Source organism: Trypanosoma cruzi, genomic scaffold (assembly GCF_000209065.1).
Source record: "Trypanosoma cruzi strain CL Brener 1047053517101 genomic scaffold, whole genome shotgun sequence".
Lineage (NCBI taxonomy): Eukaryota > Euglenozoa > Kinetoplastea > Trypanosomatida > Trypanosomatidae > Trypanosoma > Trypanosoma cruzi.
The window spans coordinates 170,507-187,632 of record NW_001849493.1 but is presented as its reverse complement, the minus strand read 5'-3'; the positions used below and the strand labels follow the sequence as shown (position 1 = coordinate 187,632).

The window sequence follows — 17,126 nt, the reverse complement described above, 5'->3', positions numbered from 1 at the left end:
TTAAAAAAAAAAAAAGCAGGTGCAATGCCGCCAAAAAACTTATATTAGAGAGTGCGTAGAGAGACAGATGTAAAAAATAAAAAAACAGCATCACAATCAATAAACTACCGCAAAAGTCCAAATTCCCAGAAGAAGTAGAATGACAAGCGACACACCTTTATGCCTACAGCCGCCACCTTCACTTTGTTCCTGGGACGAACCCTCGCTCATGGAGCTGCCAACTCCACTTCGTTCCTTGGACGAACTCTCGCTCATGGAGCTGCCACCCTCACTTCGTTCCTTGGACGAGCCCTCGCTCATGGAGCTGCCAACTCCACTTCGTTCCTGAGACGAGCCCTCGCTCATGGAGCTGCCAACTCCACTTCGTTCCTGGGACGAACCCTCGCTCATGAAGCTGCCAACTCCACTTCGTTCCTGGGACGAACCCTCGCTCATGGAGCTGCCACCTTCACTTCGTTCCTGGGACGAACCCTCGCTCATGGAGCTGCCACCTTCACTTCGTTCCTGAGACGAACCCTCGCTCATGAAGCTGTCAACTCCACTTCGTTCCTGAGACGAACCCTCGCTCATGAAGCTGCCACCTTCACTTTGTTCCTGAGACGAACCCTCGCTCATGGAGCTGCCACCTTCACTTCGTTCCTGAGACGAACCCTCGCTCATGAAGCTGTCAACTCCACTTCGTTCCTGAGACGAACCCTCGCTCATGAAGCTGCCACCTTCACTTCGTTCCTTGGACGAGCCCTCGCTCATGAAGCTGCCAACTCCACTTCGTTCCTGGGACGAACCCTCGCTCATGGAGCTGCCACCTTCACTTCGTTCCTGAGACGAACCCTCGCTCATGGAGCTGCCACCTTCACTTCGTTCCTGAGACGAACCCTCGCTCATGGAGCTGCCACCTTCACTTCGTTCCTGGGACGAACCCTCGCTCATGAAGCTGCCACCTTCACTTTCATTCCCCGACCCAGTTGGCGTACCCCTCGTGGCTTCACAGGTGCCGCAGCATATCAGCACAAATAAGAGAAGCAGCACCGCAGAAGCAAAAAAATTCCGGAACATGTTGGGCATTTGGTGGTGAGCCATCTTTTCCTTCCCTCCTTCCGCTGGATCAGCTCACACTGCGACCTTGGTGTGTTTGTGTGTGTTATCTTGACAGCAGCTGCTCTGGTGTATATATGCGTGAACGGTCTGTTCTGGGTCCTTTCAGAGACTTCGGAGTGCACAGTAACGATTATCGCTTGTTAGTAACTTCCTTTCATGGTGTGTGGTGTGTGTTCAAGAAGTGGTGAAAGCAACGGCAGCGAAAAATCAGAAATGACAGTGGTGAGCAAAGCAGACCGCTCTCTGCATCAGCGGAACACAAGAAAACCCAGTGAAAAAAAAATCAACATGGACAGCCGTCGCCCTTGGAGAAAAAAAACAACGCGGCAAGGCACTGCGGAGCCCAGCACACACACAGACAAAGAGGGTGCGGAAAAGGGCAATGACCCTCTCGCAGACCCCGCGCCCACTGGCTCCACAAAACCCCGTCGCCACGCTCCGCCATTCCCCACCGGCCATCATGCGCACTAAGGCGGGTCGTCGGTGTGTGCGGGCCAGGCATCCCGCGCTGCAACACACATCACGACCAGTAGAGAGAGACGTGTCGTCAAGGGGCACTCACGATCAACACGGTCCGAAAGCATGCGGCCATTCCGCGCAGGAACGCAGGAGCAAAGTAAAAAGGGAAACAGCAGCAAAAAAAGACAGGAAGCACGGAAGGGACAACCAGCAGGCAGGGGAAAGAACCACCAAGACCCTCCCCCTGGCCGGCGCCACAGCCCCATCCCCCACACATGCGCACAGTGACAACGCTGCCAGACCGCGCACGGGAAAAAGCCGGCCCTCCACAAAAAAAACATACACCGTGCCAGAAGTCACCCCCCAACTCTTTTCCACAGATCCGGAACAAACACACCGCTAGTCACGTGCAGGGGCGGCCCCTCAGCCACCCGCCACGCGGTGACAAAATTTACTGCTGTCCCGCCCTCAGTGGGATGCGGCGCCTCACTCCAAACGGCCACACGCGGTACCCTACACCCACAGGGAAAAAGAAGCACACCGCACTATCCGTGTGTCCTTCCTCCTCCTAGTTCGGACACAGCAGCAGCGACACGCAAAGGCCAGCAGGGAATAAGAAAGGGTCATCCAGGTGCATCGTCATGTCATACATATCGTCTGCGTGGGGCTACGTGTGCATGTAGGTGCGCAAAGAAAAAGAAAAGAAAACAAGAAGAATCAGGCAACTGAAGAGAAACAACAACACAGCACGGGCGTAAGACAAAGAAAAAATAAGAACAGGCCCAACTCGGGAGTGCACCGCAGCCACGAAATTCAAAAATCGCGGAACATTTATTTCTCAACCATCAGAAACCCGTCCTTTTACAAAATTTTCACGAAATAACCAAAAAAAAAAAAAAAAAAATCTTATCGCAAAGGATCACAGAGAGGCATCCCACGCTTCTGCGTCAATTTTGCCAGCAGAAACATGTCTCTATTTGTTTCAGCCGATTAAACCCACTGTGTCCACGCACCGTTTATATTACACCGTGACACTCCATTCGTTCCTCTACTGATCAATTCCATATTATTTCCATCGGCATCCGTCGGCGTGGTACAAAATACCTCAAAAATCAAAAAAATCAGACGGAAACAGCCAGCAGATCCCCTTACTCCTAAAAAAAAACAAAACGTACAAAATAAAGCACCGCTGTGCTGGTCTCCAGCAGAGAAGGCATTTAATTACAACAAAAATCGTCTTCATAATTTAAAGAATGGACAAACGTTAAAAAAAAAAAAACAGGTGCAATGCCGCCAAAAAACTTATATTAAGAGAGTGCGTAGAGAGACAGATGTAAAAAATAAAAAAACAGCATCACAATCAATAAACTACCGCAAAAGTCCAAATTCCCAGAAGAAGTAGAATGACAAGCGACACACCTTTATGCCTACAGCCGCCACCTTCACTTTGTTCCTGGGACGAACCCTCGCTCATGGAGCTGCCAACTCCACTTCGTTCCTTGGACGAGCCCTCGCTCATGAAGCTGCCACCTCCACTTCGTTCCTTGGAGGAACCCTCGCTCATGAAGCTGCCAACTCCACTTCGTTCCTTGGACGAACCCTCGCTCATGAAGCTGCCAACTCCACTTCGTTCCTGGGACGAACCCTCGCTCATGGAGCTGCCAACTCCACTTCGTTCCTTGGACGAGCCCTCGCTCATGAAGCTGCCAACTCCACTTCGTTCCTGAGACGAACCCTCGCTCATGGAGCTGCCACCTTCACTTTTTTCCTGAGAAGAACCCTCGCTCATGGAGCTGCCAACTCCACTTCGTTCCTTTGACGAACCCTCGCTCATGGAGCTGCCACCTTCACTTTTTTCCTGAGAAGAACCCTCGCTCATGAAGCTGCCAACTCCACTTCGTTCCTTGGACGAACCCTCGCTCATGAAGCTGCCAACTCCACTTCGTTCCTGAGACGAACCCTCGCTCATGGAGCTGCCAACTCCACTTCGTTCCTGGGACGAACCCTCGCTCATGAAGCTGTCAACTCCACTTCGTTCCTTGGACGAGCCCTCGCTCATGAAGCTGCCAACTCCACTTCGTTCCTGGGACGAACCCTCGCTCATGAAGCTGCCACCTCCACTTCGTTCCTGGGACGAACCCTCGCTCATGAAGCTGCCAACTCCACTTCGTTCCTTGGACGAACCCTCGCTCATGAAGCTGCCAACTCCACTTCGTTCCTGGGACGAACCCTCGCTCATGAAGCTGCCAACTCCACTTCGTTCCTGGGACGAGCCCTCGCTCATGAAGCTGCCAACTCCACTTCGTTCCTTGGACGAGCCCTCGCTCATGAAGCTGCCAACTCCACTTCGTTCCTGAGACGAACCCTCGCTCATGGAGCTGCCAACTCCACTTCGTTCCTTGGACGAACCCTCGCTCATGAAGTTGCCAACTCCACTTCGTTCCTTGGACGAACCCTCGCTCATGAAGCTGCCACCTCCACTTCGTTCCTGGGACGAACCCTCGCTCATGAAGCTGCCACCTCCACTTCGTTCCTGGGACGAACCCTCGCTCATGAAGCTGCCAACTCCACTTCGTTCCTTGGACGAACCCTCGCTCATGGAGCTGCCACCTTCACTTCGTTCCTGAGACGAACCCTCGCTCATGAAACTGCCAACTCCACTTCGTTCCTGGGACGAGCCCTCGCTCATGAAGCTGCCACCTCCACTTCGTTCCTGGGACGAACCCTCGCTCATGAAGCTGCCAACTCCACTTCGTTCCTTGGACGAACCCTCGCTCATGGAGCTGCCACCTTCACTTCGTTCCTGAGACGAGCCCTCGTTCATGAAGCTGCCAACTCCACTTCGTTCCTGGGACGAACCCTCGCTCATGAAGCTGCCACCTCCACTTCGTTCCTGGGACGAACCCTCGCTCATGAAGCTGCCAACTCCACTTCGTTCCTGGGACGAACCCTCGCTCATGAAGCTGCCAACTCCACTTCGTTCCTGGGACGAGCCCTCGCTCATGAAGCTGCCAACTCCACTTCGTTCCTTGGACGAGCCCTCGCTCATGAAGCTGCCAACTCCACTTCGTTCCTGGGACGAGCCCTCGCTCATGAAGCTGCCAACTCCACTTCGTTCCTGGGACGAACCCTCGCTCATGAAGCTGCCAACTCCACTTCGTTCCTGGGACGAACCCTCGCTCATGAAGCTGCCAACTCCACTTCGTTCCTTGGACGAACCCTCGCTCATGAAGCTGCCAACTCCACTTCGTTCCTTGGACGAACCCTCGCTCATGAAGCTGCCAACTCCACTTCGTTCCTGGGACGAACCCTCGCTCATGAAGCTGCCAACTCCACTTCGTTCCTGGGACGAACCCTCGCTCATGAAGCTGCCAACTCCACTTCGTTCCTTGGACGAACCCTCGCTCATGAAGCTGCCAACTCCACTTCGTTCTTTGGACGAGCCCTCGCTCATGGAGCTGCCAACTCCACTTCGTTCCTGAGACGAACCCTCGCTCATGGAGCTGTCAACTCCACTTCCTTCCTGAGACGAACCCTCGCTCATGAAGCTGCCAACTCCACTTCGTTCCTTGGACGAGCCCTCGCTCATGAAGCTGCCACCTTCACTTCGTTCCTGAGACGAACCCTCGCTCATGAAGCTGTCAACTCCACTTCGTTCCTGAGACGAACCCTCGCTCATGAAGCTGCCAACTCCACTTCGTTCCTGAGACGAACCCTCGCTCATGAAGCTGCCAACTCCACTTCGTTCCTGAGACGAACCCTCGCTCATGGAGCTGTCAACTCCACTTCGTTCCTGAGACGAACCCTCGCTCATGAAGCTGCCAACTCCACTTCGTTCCTGAGACGAACCCTCGCTCATGGAGCTGTCAACTCCACTTCGTTCCTGAGATGAACCCTCGCTCATGGAGCTGCCACCTTCACTTCGTTCCTGAGAAGAACCCTCGCTCATGGAGCTGCCACCTTCACTTCGTTCCTTGGACGAGCCCTCGCTCATGAAGCTGCCACCTTCACTTCGTTCCTTGGACGAGCCCTCGCTCATGAAGCTGCCAACTCCACTTCGTTCCTGAGACGAACCCTCGCTCATGAAGCTGCCACCCTCACTTCGTTCCTTGGACGAGCCCTCGCTCATGAAGCTGCCACCTTCACTTCGTTCCTGGGACGAACCCTCGCTCATGAAGCTGCCAACTCCACTTCGTTCCTGAGAAGAACCCTCGCTCATGAAGCTGCCAACTCCACTTCGTTCCTTGGACGAACCCTCGCTCATGAAGCTGCCAACTCCACTTCGTTCCTGGGACGAACCCTCGCTCATGGAGCTGCCACCTTCACTTCGTTCCTTGGACGAGCCCTCGCTCATGAAGCTGCCAACTCCACTTTCATTCCCCGACCCAGTTGGCGTACCCCTCGTGGCTTCACAGGTGCCGCAGCATATCAGCACAAATAAGAGAAGCAGCACCGCAGAAGCAAAAAAATTCCGGAACATGTTGGGCATTTGGTGGTGAGCCATCTTTTCCTTCCCTCCTTCCGCTGGATCAGCTCACACTGCGACCTTGGTGTGTTTGTGTGTGTTATCTTGACAGCAGCTGCTCTGGTGTATATATGCGTGAACGGTCTGTTCTGGGTCCTTTCAGAGACTTCGGAGTGCACAGTAGCAATTGGCTTGCGTTGTTAAATTCCTTCGTGGAGGAGGGCAAAAGACAACATTGACGGAAAAGCAGCAAAAAAACAGTAGAAACTGTCACTACTTATGGTGGACCACAAAATCCTTTTTCCCAAAGTGACTATTTCTCAGCGTTTCTCGGCAGAATAGATAAATAAAAACACGAAGTGAGCGGCCTCACGATGAGAAGGGCAGGTGGTGGCCCTACAAGTAAGGCAAAGGAAAAGGAGCTACGAGTGCGGTGAAGTACAAGTCCATTACAAGGATCTGAAACCCGTTTGGTGAAAATAGGGCTGCAGTGACACGGTTTTTTGTTATCGCGCTAGTATTATGGAAGCAAAGCATCACATGTCCCTAATGGAAAGTTGCTTCGCTCATCCTCTGGACTTATTTTTGTTTGGTGGTATCATCGGAATCATGTCCAATCTTCTGAAAGACGAATCAAAAAACCTTTCACTGCCACATCGTAAATAATATACCCCTTCACCCCACGCCGAGCCAGACCCTTCCAGATTTTTGAGAATGTTATCTCACCCTCGTACCTTGTCACGGTTTTGGTGATCTTGTCAGACTCGTACTTCGTGCTTCCACCAAAAATGTAGACAAATAAATGGAGTTTCTTGGCATCGCAGTGCAGCAGCTGGTAAAGGAGGTACGAGCCGGCAGCCATCGACTTCCCGATCCCGGGCGTCCCAACCAAGAGACACGGATAATGCTTAAAGTCGGCCTCAGCATGAGTGCTAAGCAATTCGGTTAGATCATTCCTGACGATCTGCCACACTCGCTCCATCTCACAGTTCACATAGCAGTCACGAGTGGATTTATACACTTTTCCCCCGTTCCCACGAGTACGGCCATCCCCTGTCCGAGGTGAGCACCATCAGCCTGAGACGCTCTGCAGCTGATTGCTCCACACCGTCATCCTTTCGAAGGTACCGCCAACTGCCTTGTAAGTCCATGACTGTTTTGGTTTCCCCTCGCCTCCAGGAACTTCCATGAAATGATGCCACCTCGCATTGTACCCAGACTCGTAGCATCCCTCCGAGGTCTGTCTCCTCTGCCTTTCGCTTCTCCATTTCTTCTTATTTCAGTACCTGAGAGGGGACTGCGTTTATTTTTACCCTTGCAAATAAAGTGACCGTGTACTTAATTTCAAAATCCCTCCATTGTTCAAAAGTGGGCATACCTTCTTGCTAAAAAGTGTTTTTGCTTTAAATCCTTTTGCAACTGTTCTTTTTGGTTTGATTTTCGCCTTATATCCACACGTCAAGGCAAAAAAAGCAATGAAAAGATAGTGAGTACCCCCCTTTAGGGGCATTGTTTGCCTTTTCTCACCAACCTCACACAGGTAAATACAGTAGAATCTAAGGTACTACAAGGCATACGCAACGCAATCGCGCGCCATTGCACCCAAAAATAGGGGTGGCCTTGCTTTCGCACCGCTGTCTCCCATTTTCTTAAAGTCAAAACCCAGAATTGAACGCACAACGCAAATGCAAAAGCATAAAAACAACCAATGAAATACCAAACTCAGCTAAATTCACGCCAATTGCACAGTATGCGACAACGCCGAAAACCAGCTCAGTTTCCACGACCTCCAGGTATTGGTTTGATAAAGCGACACCACCATCATCATCATGAAGGTGGCGGCTCTGTCCTTCCCCTGTGGTTGACACGGCAGGAGGAGGCAAAGACACATCGACGGAATAGGCGCTTTTCCTACTTCCAACTAACTGAAGAATAATACAAAAATGCATTCCTGGAAACACGTGCAAAAAAAAAGGGGTTGTGTTTAGTAACCGGGTGGTCTCGGGAGGTTCTGCACGCCTCTCGCTATCGCGCTTGCACCATCAATTGGAGTGATGCCCCAAAGACGATGACGCCAGTAACAAAAAAGAAAATAGAAGAACAACGCAATGGGGCCAACAACTGATATGTTTGCCACCGTCAGCAGCTTTTTTATCTTGAATTTTTGATCAACAGGCACCTTATCTAGCCTTTCTTCAAAGATGGACAACTCTTCTTTACGCCTCTTCCAGCGACGGTAAGACCAACGGTTGACTGGGTGACTGTCTTTACTCACCTCCCAGTAGCTTCGCTCACGCAAAACGTCTTTTTTAAGTGTCTTATTGAAAGCATACAGACGATCTGCATTAACCCTTCCCGCTGCGCCCTTTCTAACAAAGACCGACATTTGCTTCCTTTCTTGTATTTTCTTTTTGTAATTCCTTTTTTTCTTGGCTCCCAAAGAAACGCAAAGCAACAAAAAAAAACAAACAAACTATAAACAAGGGGGAAGGAGAGACCAAAATATGCAATTGAGAAAAAGATACCATGGGCGTTAGATTTTCTCCATGGGACATCTAATAAATCCTTACCTGTATTTTTCAGTTTTTTTACCGTGCTGGAATTATTCACAGTGTTACCTGCTGCAATTTTGCCAGATGTGGATGGCTCTTTAAATGTCTCTCCCATGCCTTCACGGCAATGTGCCTTCGGCACACTCTACACATCACCCGTCCGGCTGAGTGCATTTTGTTCCGCTCGTCTCTCGACACATGTCGAGGTGGAACGCGACCTTTTTTTAGGTTCCGTGGATCCTCCATACGCTCATGTTTCTCCGGATATCCGGGAAAATGCTGATCTATGTACTTCTGGAACTGGTTTCTATGGCAAGACCCATACAGTTTTTTAAACCTCTCGTAGGACTCGTTAATAAAAGTTGTCTCTCCAGGAATCACTTTCCCAGATGCGTCACGCCGCTTTCGCCATTTAAGACCATACGCTCCACACAGATCATCTAGATCCTTTTGTTTCGATAAATCCAAACGCAGTTTGTCATGCGCATCACACTGATTGATATGCATCAGAGCCCCACTAAGACGCTCAAATGGTGTAGCGTCCAAGCCAATGTATCCTCCCTTGTGTACATCAAGTGGAGGTACATGGGCATGCATACTTAGATAATTGCGAAGGGTACGGAGACACTCCTCCCATGGATATGGCCCCTGCATGCCATAACTTTGCCATAGAGGGAGTGACTCCAAATCCCGAATCTGGTATACCTTAAGGTAAGAGGGCTCGTGATTCATGTACTGACGATACCCTTTTCGTGCATACCGGTAAAATAAGGCCATAGAAACGGATTTTTTCCCGATCACCCAAGCATCGTTCGTTTTTGGATACCGGTTACACTCCAAAACAATGCGTCTCAGTTCACCAAATGCAGATTTCCACGGTATGCGCGCAGCCCTATGCAGCCGATCAGTGTTCTGATTGGTATATCGAACACCCCGTCGTATGGCAGGAAGAACAAACTTCCGCAAGCGTTCAGAAGAAAGTTTAAGAGACCTCAGACCAACAACGTCAATGTCATAGGAAACCTTCTGAGGATCAATCAGGTATTCAAACAGAATGGGGTCCTCATCCATTAACGCATCCGTAAAAGGGATCAGGGTAGAGAATTTCTGAAGATTAACAGGATGTGTCTCTGGTAGGTTCTTATCAATGGTAGCTGGCAAAAACACATAGGATTTTGGTTTGTTTTCCATTTTATTGAGTGGCCGGCAAATGCTCTGAACAATATCACGGGAACTGTATCTTGGTGCAGCAAAAAAAACTGCGTTAAGATCAGGTATCTCTACACCCTCTTGAAATAAGCGAACATTGAACAATATACAACGCTTCGAGGCAGAAAAGTCACGCAGAACATCTGTAACGACTCTGCAACCCATTCTGGAATGCGCGAGCATCACATTAAATGGAACGGTATCATCAGGAAAAGGGCATTTTAAACTTTCCGTTAGTTGAATAGCATGCTCAATACTTCGGCAGTAAACTATCATTTTGTCTACAATGCGCATTGCTTCATAAAAGTAAGGATTCATGTCATCCATTTCTTCTCCCAAAACAATTCTTAATGAAAACGCGTTCACGTAACCTGCATCGATTCCTTCTCTGAGATAATAGCGGTATGCTATTCCACCAAAAAGATGTGTGTTATCCATCTTTATTGGTGTATCGTAGGCAGGAGTCGCGGTAAGAAACAATCGGTTTCCGGAACGTGGTTGAAAAAGAACGCTGTTAAAATTAGTTATTGAGGCACTTCCACAAACACGATGGCATTCATCGAAGACTGTTAAGTCAAACACCGAGAGTTTTGAGACGATATGTGATGACTGATATGTGCTAATGACGACCATCTGTGATGAAGAACCCTTGAATACATTTTCAATTACCCCTTCATCAGTAGTCATCATGAGAGAATTTCCATCGCCAAGCGATACAGAGGTAGGGTAAGATCCAATAAGAAGATACTTAATTTCCCTTAAACCGTAACTGTACAATTTTCTTACCGTTTGTCGGAGTAGCGTTAAACCTGGTACAAGGTAAAGTACCCTTGTATCTCGTTTATTCTTTAAATAATACTCTATAATTTTAAACGCAACAGGAGTCTTCCCACATCTGCAGGCCATTTGGCAGATGGTAGCGCCATGACTCTCAAGCTCCTCACGACATCGCGTCACAGCTTCTTGCTGGTATGGGCGAAGTTTGGTTAAAGAGAAAGACTCCTCTTTGTATGTCTCCAAAACATCAAGGTCGTATTCCTCCTCTTCCTCGTTTTCAGCAAATTTCTCACCCCTGTCTACAGTTATCTTGTCGCATAATGCAGGTTTTCGCACAGAGTCATAAAGTTTCTCTAGTGCTTCCATGTACCTCCCGAGGGTGTTTGGCCTCAATGCATTATGTGTCGAGGAGACGTTATCAGGAAACAACTCTCTTCCACTCCTGCCACGAACAGGACTCTCGGTCGAGCTGTAGTTGGGCTGCATGTTCACCAATGCGTTGAGGTTCAATGCAAGACAAACACGCCGTGCTCCTTCCAAGACTTCCTTAGCACTCCCTTGGATCAATTCACGGTTAGAAACACGTCTATCTTTAAAAAGAAACAGCACCGCCTGCTCCAGAAGAAAAGCCTCCTTGATACTCTCCAACTCAAAAACAGCAAAATAAGACCACTCAGGGGTAAAACACGTCGTGAACGAAGCCATTTCAAGTCGGCGAGAGAGGTTTGCTGTGTAGCCCACCTTTACATATCCCGACCCCTTAAGCCACGGATGCATGGCAATATAGAAACCATATGCACAATTGAAAAGCCTGGTCCGATTAGCCATTTGATGTCTTTGCTGTTTTGTCGTTTTTGTTGTTCGTCCCAGATTCAACAAATGCAAAGGAAAAAAAAAAAAAAGATCATCATAAATATGTATTTTCCTCATATCAAAAAAAGAAAAAAACTAGATTTATTGCCGGTAAAAATACACAAAAGCCACAAACAATAAAAGTAAAAATAAAAATAAATTTTTATTCAAATAAATTTTAAAGAAAAATTTAAAGGATTTTAAGAAATTTAAAAAAAAAGAATAATCTTCTGGGCAGCTGGCCGGATCCTGAAAATCTATGGAAACCAAACAAGTTAGGAAAAAAGGTTCGTTAGTTAATTGCTTCAATATTTTCTTTTCATTCAATATATAAATTCTGTGAACCACTAGCATGGTCCTTAGTCCTCAGTTAAGATCTGAATATTATTACTTACGAAGTGGCAGAATTTGGGGTACTCCAACCACAAGACCCCGCCGCGTGGTCGGAATCGAGGGGCTGAGATGACAAAACAAGAATAAAATTGCCTATTCGCTGTCTGCTCCCTGTTCCACCTAAAGTTGTGTTCTTCCCACGTTCACAAGACAGAAAAGTATCATAAAGAAGTGAATTCTTTATTATCAGGATTTAAAATTAATTAAGTTAGCCAGCTTTCCTGCGATCATTCTCTTCACAAGCTCCTATAAAAAGCCTTAAAAAAATCAAAAAAAAAAAAATTTATTTAGTTTTTTGAATTAAAATAAATTTTTTGAAAAATTTTGAAAGTTTTTTAAGGTTTTAAAAAGAAAATTTTAAGGCTTTTTTATTTTAAAAAATTCAAAAGAATTTTAAAAATTCAAAAAAAAAAAGTGGGTGCAAAAAAGATAGCTCTGGTCTACCTTTTCAGCAAAAAAAAAAAACCCACAAATACACTGTTGCAGGAAAACGCATCTTCAAAAAAAAGATGCCTCTCTTGTTCTGGCGTTTACATATATAATATTCGTCTGGGTTTTTGGCCAAATCCCGAATTTATCTAAAAGAAAATCAAACAAGACGGGGAAAAAGGGGTAAATGAAGAGGCAGTGAATTAGACTCAATATTTTCTCCAAATAAATATACACATTCCGATAGCCGCTCCCGTGGCATGTCGCACTTTGTTAGAACTAAAAATATTATTACTTAGGAGGTGGAAGGCTTTGGGGTTCTCCAACCACAAAACCCCACCACAAGGATGGATTCAAAAAGGGGGTGGGCGTAAAAATAAGAAATAAAAATAAATAAATATCAATCGTCCAGACGCCATTGGTTCCCTAATTCCTTCAATCGCGGTAAACCAAAGATCCATAAAGTAGAAAAAAAGTCCTGCAGAGATATATTCGATCTTTCAGGATATATTGAATTGGGTAGAAAGCTTACACCTTGAACATTCTTTTCACAAGCTCCTAAAAAAGAAAAACAATTAGAAAAAAAAAATGGAAAAAAAAAATTTAAAGAAGAATAAATTAAGGAAATCATAAAAAATTTTTTTATAAAAAAAATATTTGGAAAAAAAAGCCATCCCGTTCCATGAGGATTGTAAGAATTCGCAAATCGCACATGTATAATTAAATTCTTTTTTCCCCATCCAACACAAAATTAGCCTCATAGATAAAAATCTTGGCAGTTTATCAAGTGGTAAACCGAAAAAGCATGCAATAAGTTTTCTGAGATCAATCTCATGCTTCTACACAATTCTCGGCCGGGCCTACTCCTTTAATACTTTTAATTTGTTGTTTGGGATTTTCCGTGATACTTTTAGAATAAAAACATTCTTGAGTTAAATCCTTTAAATATTGTCGGCAAGATTCGCCCGCAGAGCAAGAGCCGCGCTGATTACACCAAAATTAAGGCATGGGTAGAGAAGAAAACCCACATCTTCCGCAATTTTGCGGGCGGCATTTCAGGTTTTTTACGGTATCCATTCCTTGAAAACAAAAAAAGGAAATAAGCCTTGAATATACTAACCCGCCGTCGGCCATATGCCGCCCTTACGCCGAAAGGGGGAAGGCGCCCCGAACCCCCGCGTAACGGCCCCGTTCCCCAATCCGATTTCGTCCCAAGCACCAAAGCTTCCAAAAACTGCTCAAAAAAAAAAGTCCCCGGGGCGGCCCTCCTTTTCGCGCGGCAGTTTTTCTTCCGCCGGCGGCCCTTCGGTCCATTCGTGGCCGTTGTCTTTTAACCCTCTTCCCGGATGGGGGCGGAGCCCCTTCTATCCGGATGACGCCCGAGCCGCGCCGACCTATAGCCAGTGATGCGTTTATTTTTCAATTAGTTAACGGGTCTCTTAGGCGATTGGGGCGGTGCGTCGTGATTTTTTTCTGGGGAGTCTACCCAGTTTTGGAAGTGACTCTGTCGCTTTTGGCGTTTTTACTTTGATGTTGCTTATTTCTGCTCTACAATTGTTGCTAAATTGCTTGTGTGTGCGTTTGTGTGCGTCTTTGTGCGTGTTGCCAGCTGAACGATTATTTTTTTATATATGTTCCATTTTTAGTTTCCGCAGACATGGAAGTGATTAGAAAGAGTACGAGAAATTGTGGCGGTGGTAAATTTAGTGATCCAGAAGAGATTCAGCTCCATGCCAACGATTTTTCGTGGGAGGAAAAGATGGAAGAGCTGAGCGATGATGAACGAAAACTAGTGCAAAATTATCTTTATAATTGTAAGCAAAAGTTACTGGAACTGAATACGAAGAGCATAACTGTACATTTACCAACCCCCGCATGCAAAGCTGATGCATGGGATTCACATTATCGGACAAACAAGCGTCACTTTCCACTAAAAAACTACATTATTCTTGCATTTCCCTTGATCAAGGAAATGTGTTCTTCCTCAACCCAATCAAAATGCCTTTATATTCTTGAATGCGGATGTGGGACTGGAAGTACACTTTTGCCACTGATGAGACAGTTTGGAGAAAACGTGCACTTTATAGGTTTTGATGTTTCTGATAATGCGGTATCTGTCCTTTTGGACCATCCTCTTTCTAAGGAGTTTATTGAGGGTCAGCGTCTTACAGCTTTTACCCATGACATTTTATGTGCGCGCGAAAGGCCTGTAGATGGGCCGGAAAAATCTCGTGTTCGAAAAGAATCCGGAGGGTTAAAAAGTGTAATATTAAAAAAGGTGTCAGATTGCACTCATGGGGTTGATGTGGTTCTTCTTGTGTTTGTTATTTCTTCTTTGCCATCGTTGGAATCCATGGTGTACGCTTTGAAGGAAATTGCAGAAGTTCTTAAACCCAATGGTGTTCTTCTCTTTCGTGACTACGCTGTTCCAGACCACAATTTGTTCCGCTTTACAAGACAAGGCAATGAAGTGGTTAACGATCTTGCTTTTCGTAAAGGAGATGGCACTCTGCAAATGTTTTTTGAAGCGAATTTTATAAGAAAACTGTTTGCATTGGCTGGGTTCAAAGAGGTCGATGGACATGGCCTACAGTATCACTGTAACCGCATAGTAAATCGAAAGAACAGTAAAAAAATGGATAAAGTTTTTATAAACGGTGCTTTTTGTCTCTCCTCAACATGATTTTAGGTGCGTATAATTCTGAATTTTCCCTTCCGGTATTAGGGGGCTTTGATGTTAGTCTATTTTATCAATTCATTTGTCTTGGTGTGTGCGTGTGTGATATGGTTCCTATATGTATATTCTTTATCATTGATTTCCTTTCTCTCATTCATGCTATTGTTGATCTTTATTACTAATGCAGCATTTATCATGCAAGAGGGATGTTGCGAGGCTGTTTCTCCTCCTGAGGGCAACGAAGGACAAAGACGATTTGAACTGAAACGCTGGAATGCCGTAGCTCTTTGGTCTTGGGATATTCAAGTGGAGACATGTGCCATTTGCCGTAACCACGTAATGGATCTCTGTATCGAATGTCAGGCCAATCAAAGTCTTTCTCCAACTGACTGTAACGTTTCTTGGGGAGCATGTAACCACGCTTTTCACACCCATTGTATATCTCGTTGGTTAAAAACACGAAATGTTTGTCCCTTGGATAATAAGGAATGGTCATACCAGAAACTAGGTGCGTAATAATCACGAAGTTGGGTATTATTATATTTAGCCTTGTTACCCAATATATGCATATATTTATTTATTTTTCAAAGTAGGGAGGGAAGAGGTGATTTTCTTAAGCGACAACAAAAACCGCATATATAAGACGCTAAATTTAAGCGAGTTGTAATTGTTTTATTTGCTTTGAGGCATGTTTTTCTTTTTTAGGGCATGATTTCTCATCATTATTAAATGCGTTTTTTTCTTTACTTTTTGATGTATGTATCATTAGATGAAGGGTACCTTTTTTTTGCGAAGGCAAGTGCTATCAGACGCTCTCTCCAAAACAGAAATAGGTAAAAAAATAATTCAAGGAGGTTTTCAGCTGCATCCCCAGTTTGATTTGCACCACGAATTAGGTTCGAGGGAATTTATACTTTATTCTAATAATATCCATGATGCTTCTGTTTTGGTTCATTGTTTAGTTGGTAGTTCTCCTTTGCGCTCTTTGGACGGGGGTTGTAAAAAGGATACCGGTAAGAAGAAATTGTTTCCCAAGTCGAGGTGTCAGAATTGCACAATAAATGTTCCCCCTGTGGAATTTTCTGTGTTTGTGTATGTGTTTGGTTCGGGGATTACAGTTGAGGTCTCTTGTAGTTCCATGCTCGGTTTTCTTATTATCGATGGTGTGACAACTCACGATGGTCTCATCACCGACTCTTTGGTGCCTCGAGAAGGATGCCCTGTTGGTGAAATGTTGTATCAAGGCCCATGGCTGAATCAAAGAGCTCTATCGGAGTCGGCACTTAGCGTGAGAAGTAACGTGAACCCATTGGACCCCTGGAGGCAGGAACAGGCGTTTTTTTTTAACAGACATGTGCGACCCTGGATCTCGCGTTTTTTGCGTTTTGGTCACTCTCCTGTTCATACTGTAAAACCCGAGTTCGCGGATGCGCTTTTTTGTTTTCTTGAGTGTTTTTGTGTCGATGATGATCTTGCAGCCTTTGTAGAGCGATTCGCACATGAGGTGCAAAGAAAAGAAAGAGAGATGTGGTCTAAAATTGTGATGGATATCATTTGATGAAGCGGGGTCGTCTGTAGTGGACAAAATTGTTTTGTATGTTGAATTTTTTTACATACCTTTTTTTGTTTTTTTTTTGTTTGATTTTGTTTTTGTTTTTTTAGCTTATTTATTTTAATGAAGCTTGCTACATTATAACATTTATTTATTACTTTTTATTTCTTTTTTATCTTTCACTAAAGCTTTTTTATCGAAAGTGGTGTAAAAAAAAAAAAATGGACCGTTTAAAGCTGAGCACTAAGGCGCTACTGGGGATGGCAACGCGCACTGTCGATCAGGATCACGGAATGCGACATACATGTGTTAAATCATTCTGTCAGGCAGTTCTTCAATATGAATTTGCGATTTCCAAGTTTGTTGCGGCATTGTCGACATTATCGGATTCCTTGGAGGGTGTAGAAAAGGCATATAAGAACGTCATTTCTAATGAAAAACAGGTTTCTGTTTTTGATGGTCTGAACGAAGTAACAAACCATTTAGAAAAATGCCGTACAACTATTATTTCAGGTTCTATCGAGACATTTAGAGCAAATGTAGCCCCGTCCTTGTCCGCACTGAAGGAGCATTGTGAATTGTGCGAGCGTCTTCATAATGAGCGAGCCAAAGCCGTTGATTTGTATGATTATCATCGGGATGTTGTGAAAAAAAAGAAGTTCA

At 45.8% G+C, this 17,126-nt stretch overlaps 8 protein-coding genes and 1 pseudogene across 8 annotated transcripts, besides 12 other annotated features; 4 read left to right on the top strand and 5 right to left on the bottom strand.

Moving 5' to 3' along the window:
* Positions 1 to 543: a sequence feature (heterozygous, non-Esmeraldo-like haplotype).
* On the bottom strand, positions 97 to 1,080 carry Tc00.1047053506495.50 (uncharacterized protein; the record flags this gene model as incomplete). The annotated part of the gene is made up of 1 exon (XM_803686.1): positions 97 to 1,080. One exon carries the CDS (start codon positions 1,078 to 1,080, stop codon positions 97 to 99), a length of 984 nt encoding a protein of 327 aa, XP_808779.1.
* Positions 544 to 949: a sequence feature (areas merged during assembly that could not be assigned to a particular haplotype. This can correspond to areas where the two haplotypes were merged or to regions with more than two copies in the genome that were merged during assembly.).
* Positions 950 to 17,126: a sequence feature (heterozygous, Esmeraldo-like haplotype).
* Tc00.1047053506495.40 (uncharacterized protein) lies at positions 2,918 to 6,061 on the bottom strand (the record flags this gene model as incomplete). The annotated part of the gene is made up of 1 exon (XM_803685.1): positions 2,918 to 6,061. One exon carries the CDS (start codon positions 6,059 to 6,061, stop codon positions 2,918 to 2,920), a length of 3,144 nt encoding a protein of 1,047 aa, XP_808778.1.
* On the bottom strand, positions 6,673 to 7,398 carry Tc00.1047053506495.30 (annotated as a pseudogene).
* Positions 8,007 to 8,408, bottom strand: Tc00.1047053506495.24 (hypothetical protein, conserved; the record flags this gene model as incomplete). The annotated part of the gene is made up of 1 exon (XM_803690.1): positions 8,007 to 8,408. The coding sequence occupies one exon, from the start codon at positions 8,406 to 8,408 to the stop codon at positions 8,007 to 8,009; it is 402 nt and encodes a 133-aa protein (XP_808783.1).
* Tc00.1047053506495.20 (helicase-like protein, putative) lies at positions 8,629 to 11,490 on the bottom strand (the record flags this gene model as incomplete). The annotated part of the gene is made up of 1 exon (XM_803684.1): positions 8,629 to 11,490. The coding sequence occupies one exon, from the start codon at positions 11,488 to 11,490 to the stop codon at positions 8,629 to 8,631; it is 2,862 nt and encodes a 953-aa protein (XP_808777.1).
* Positions 11,549 to 11,572: a microsatellite.
* Positions 11,573 to 11,632: a sequence feature (AT_rich).
* Positions 11,634 to 12,053: a mobile genetic element.
* Positions 12,064 to 12,219: a sequence feature (AT_rich).
* Positions 12,346 to 12,794: a mobile genetic element.
* Positions 12,606 to 12,635: a sequence feature (AT_rich).
* Positions 12,795 to 12,871: a sequence feature (T-rich).
* Positions 12,872 to 12,893: a sequence feature (AT_rich).
* On the top strand, positions 13,892 to 14,917 carry Tc00.1047053506495.10 (hypothetical protein, conserved; the record flags this gene model as incomplete). Its single annotated transcript, XM_803683.1, has 1 exon — positions 13,892 to 14,917. One exon carries the CDS (start codon positions 13,892 to 13,894, stop codon positions 14,915 to 14,917), a length of 1,026 nt encoding a protein of 341 aa, XP_808776.1.
* On the top strand, positions 14,969 to 15,427 carry Tc00.1047053506495.9 (hypothetical protein, conserved; the record flags this gene model as incomplete). Its single annotated transcript, XM_803688.1, has 1 exon — positions 14,969 to 15,427. One exon carries the CDS (start codon positions 14,969 to 14,971, stop codon positions 15,425 to 15,427), a length of 459 nt encoding a protein of 152 aa, XP_808781.1.
* Tc00.1047053506495.6 (hypothetical protein, conserved) lies at positions 15,681 to 16,469 on the top strand (the record flags this gene model as incomplete). Its single annotated transcript, XM_803687.1, has 1 exon — positions 15,681 to 16,469. One exon carries the CDS (start codon positions 15,681 to 15,683, stop codon positions 16,467 to 16,469), a length of 789 nt encoding a protein of 262 aa, XP_808780.1.
* Positions 16,532 to 16,569: a sequence feature (A-rich).
* Tc00.1047053506495.3 (hypothetical protein, conserved) lies at positions 16,685 to 17,126 on the top strand (the record flags this gene model as incomplete). Its single annotated transcript, XM_803689.1, has 1 exon — positions 16,685 to 17,126. A coding segment is annotated over one exon (442 nt), but the record flags the coding sequence as incomplete, so codon positions are not given.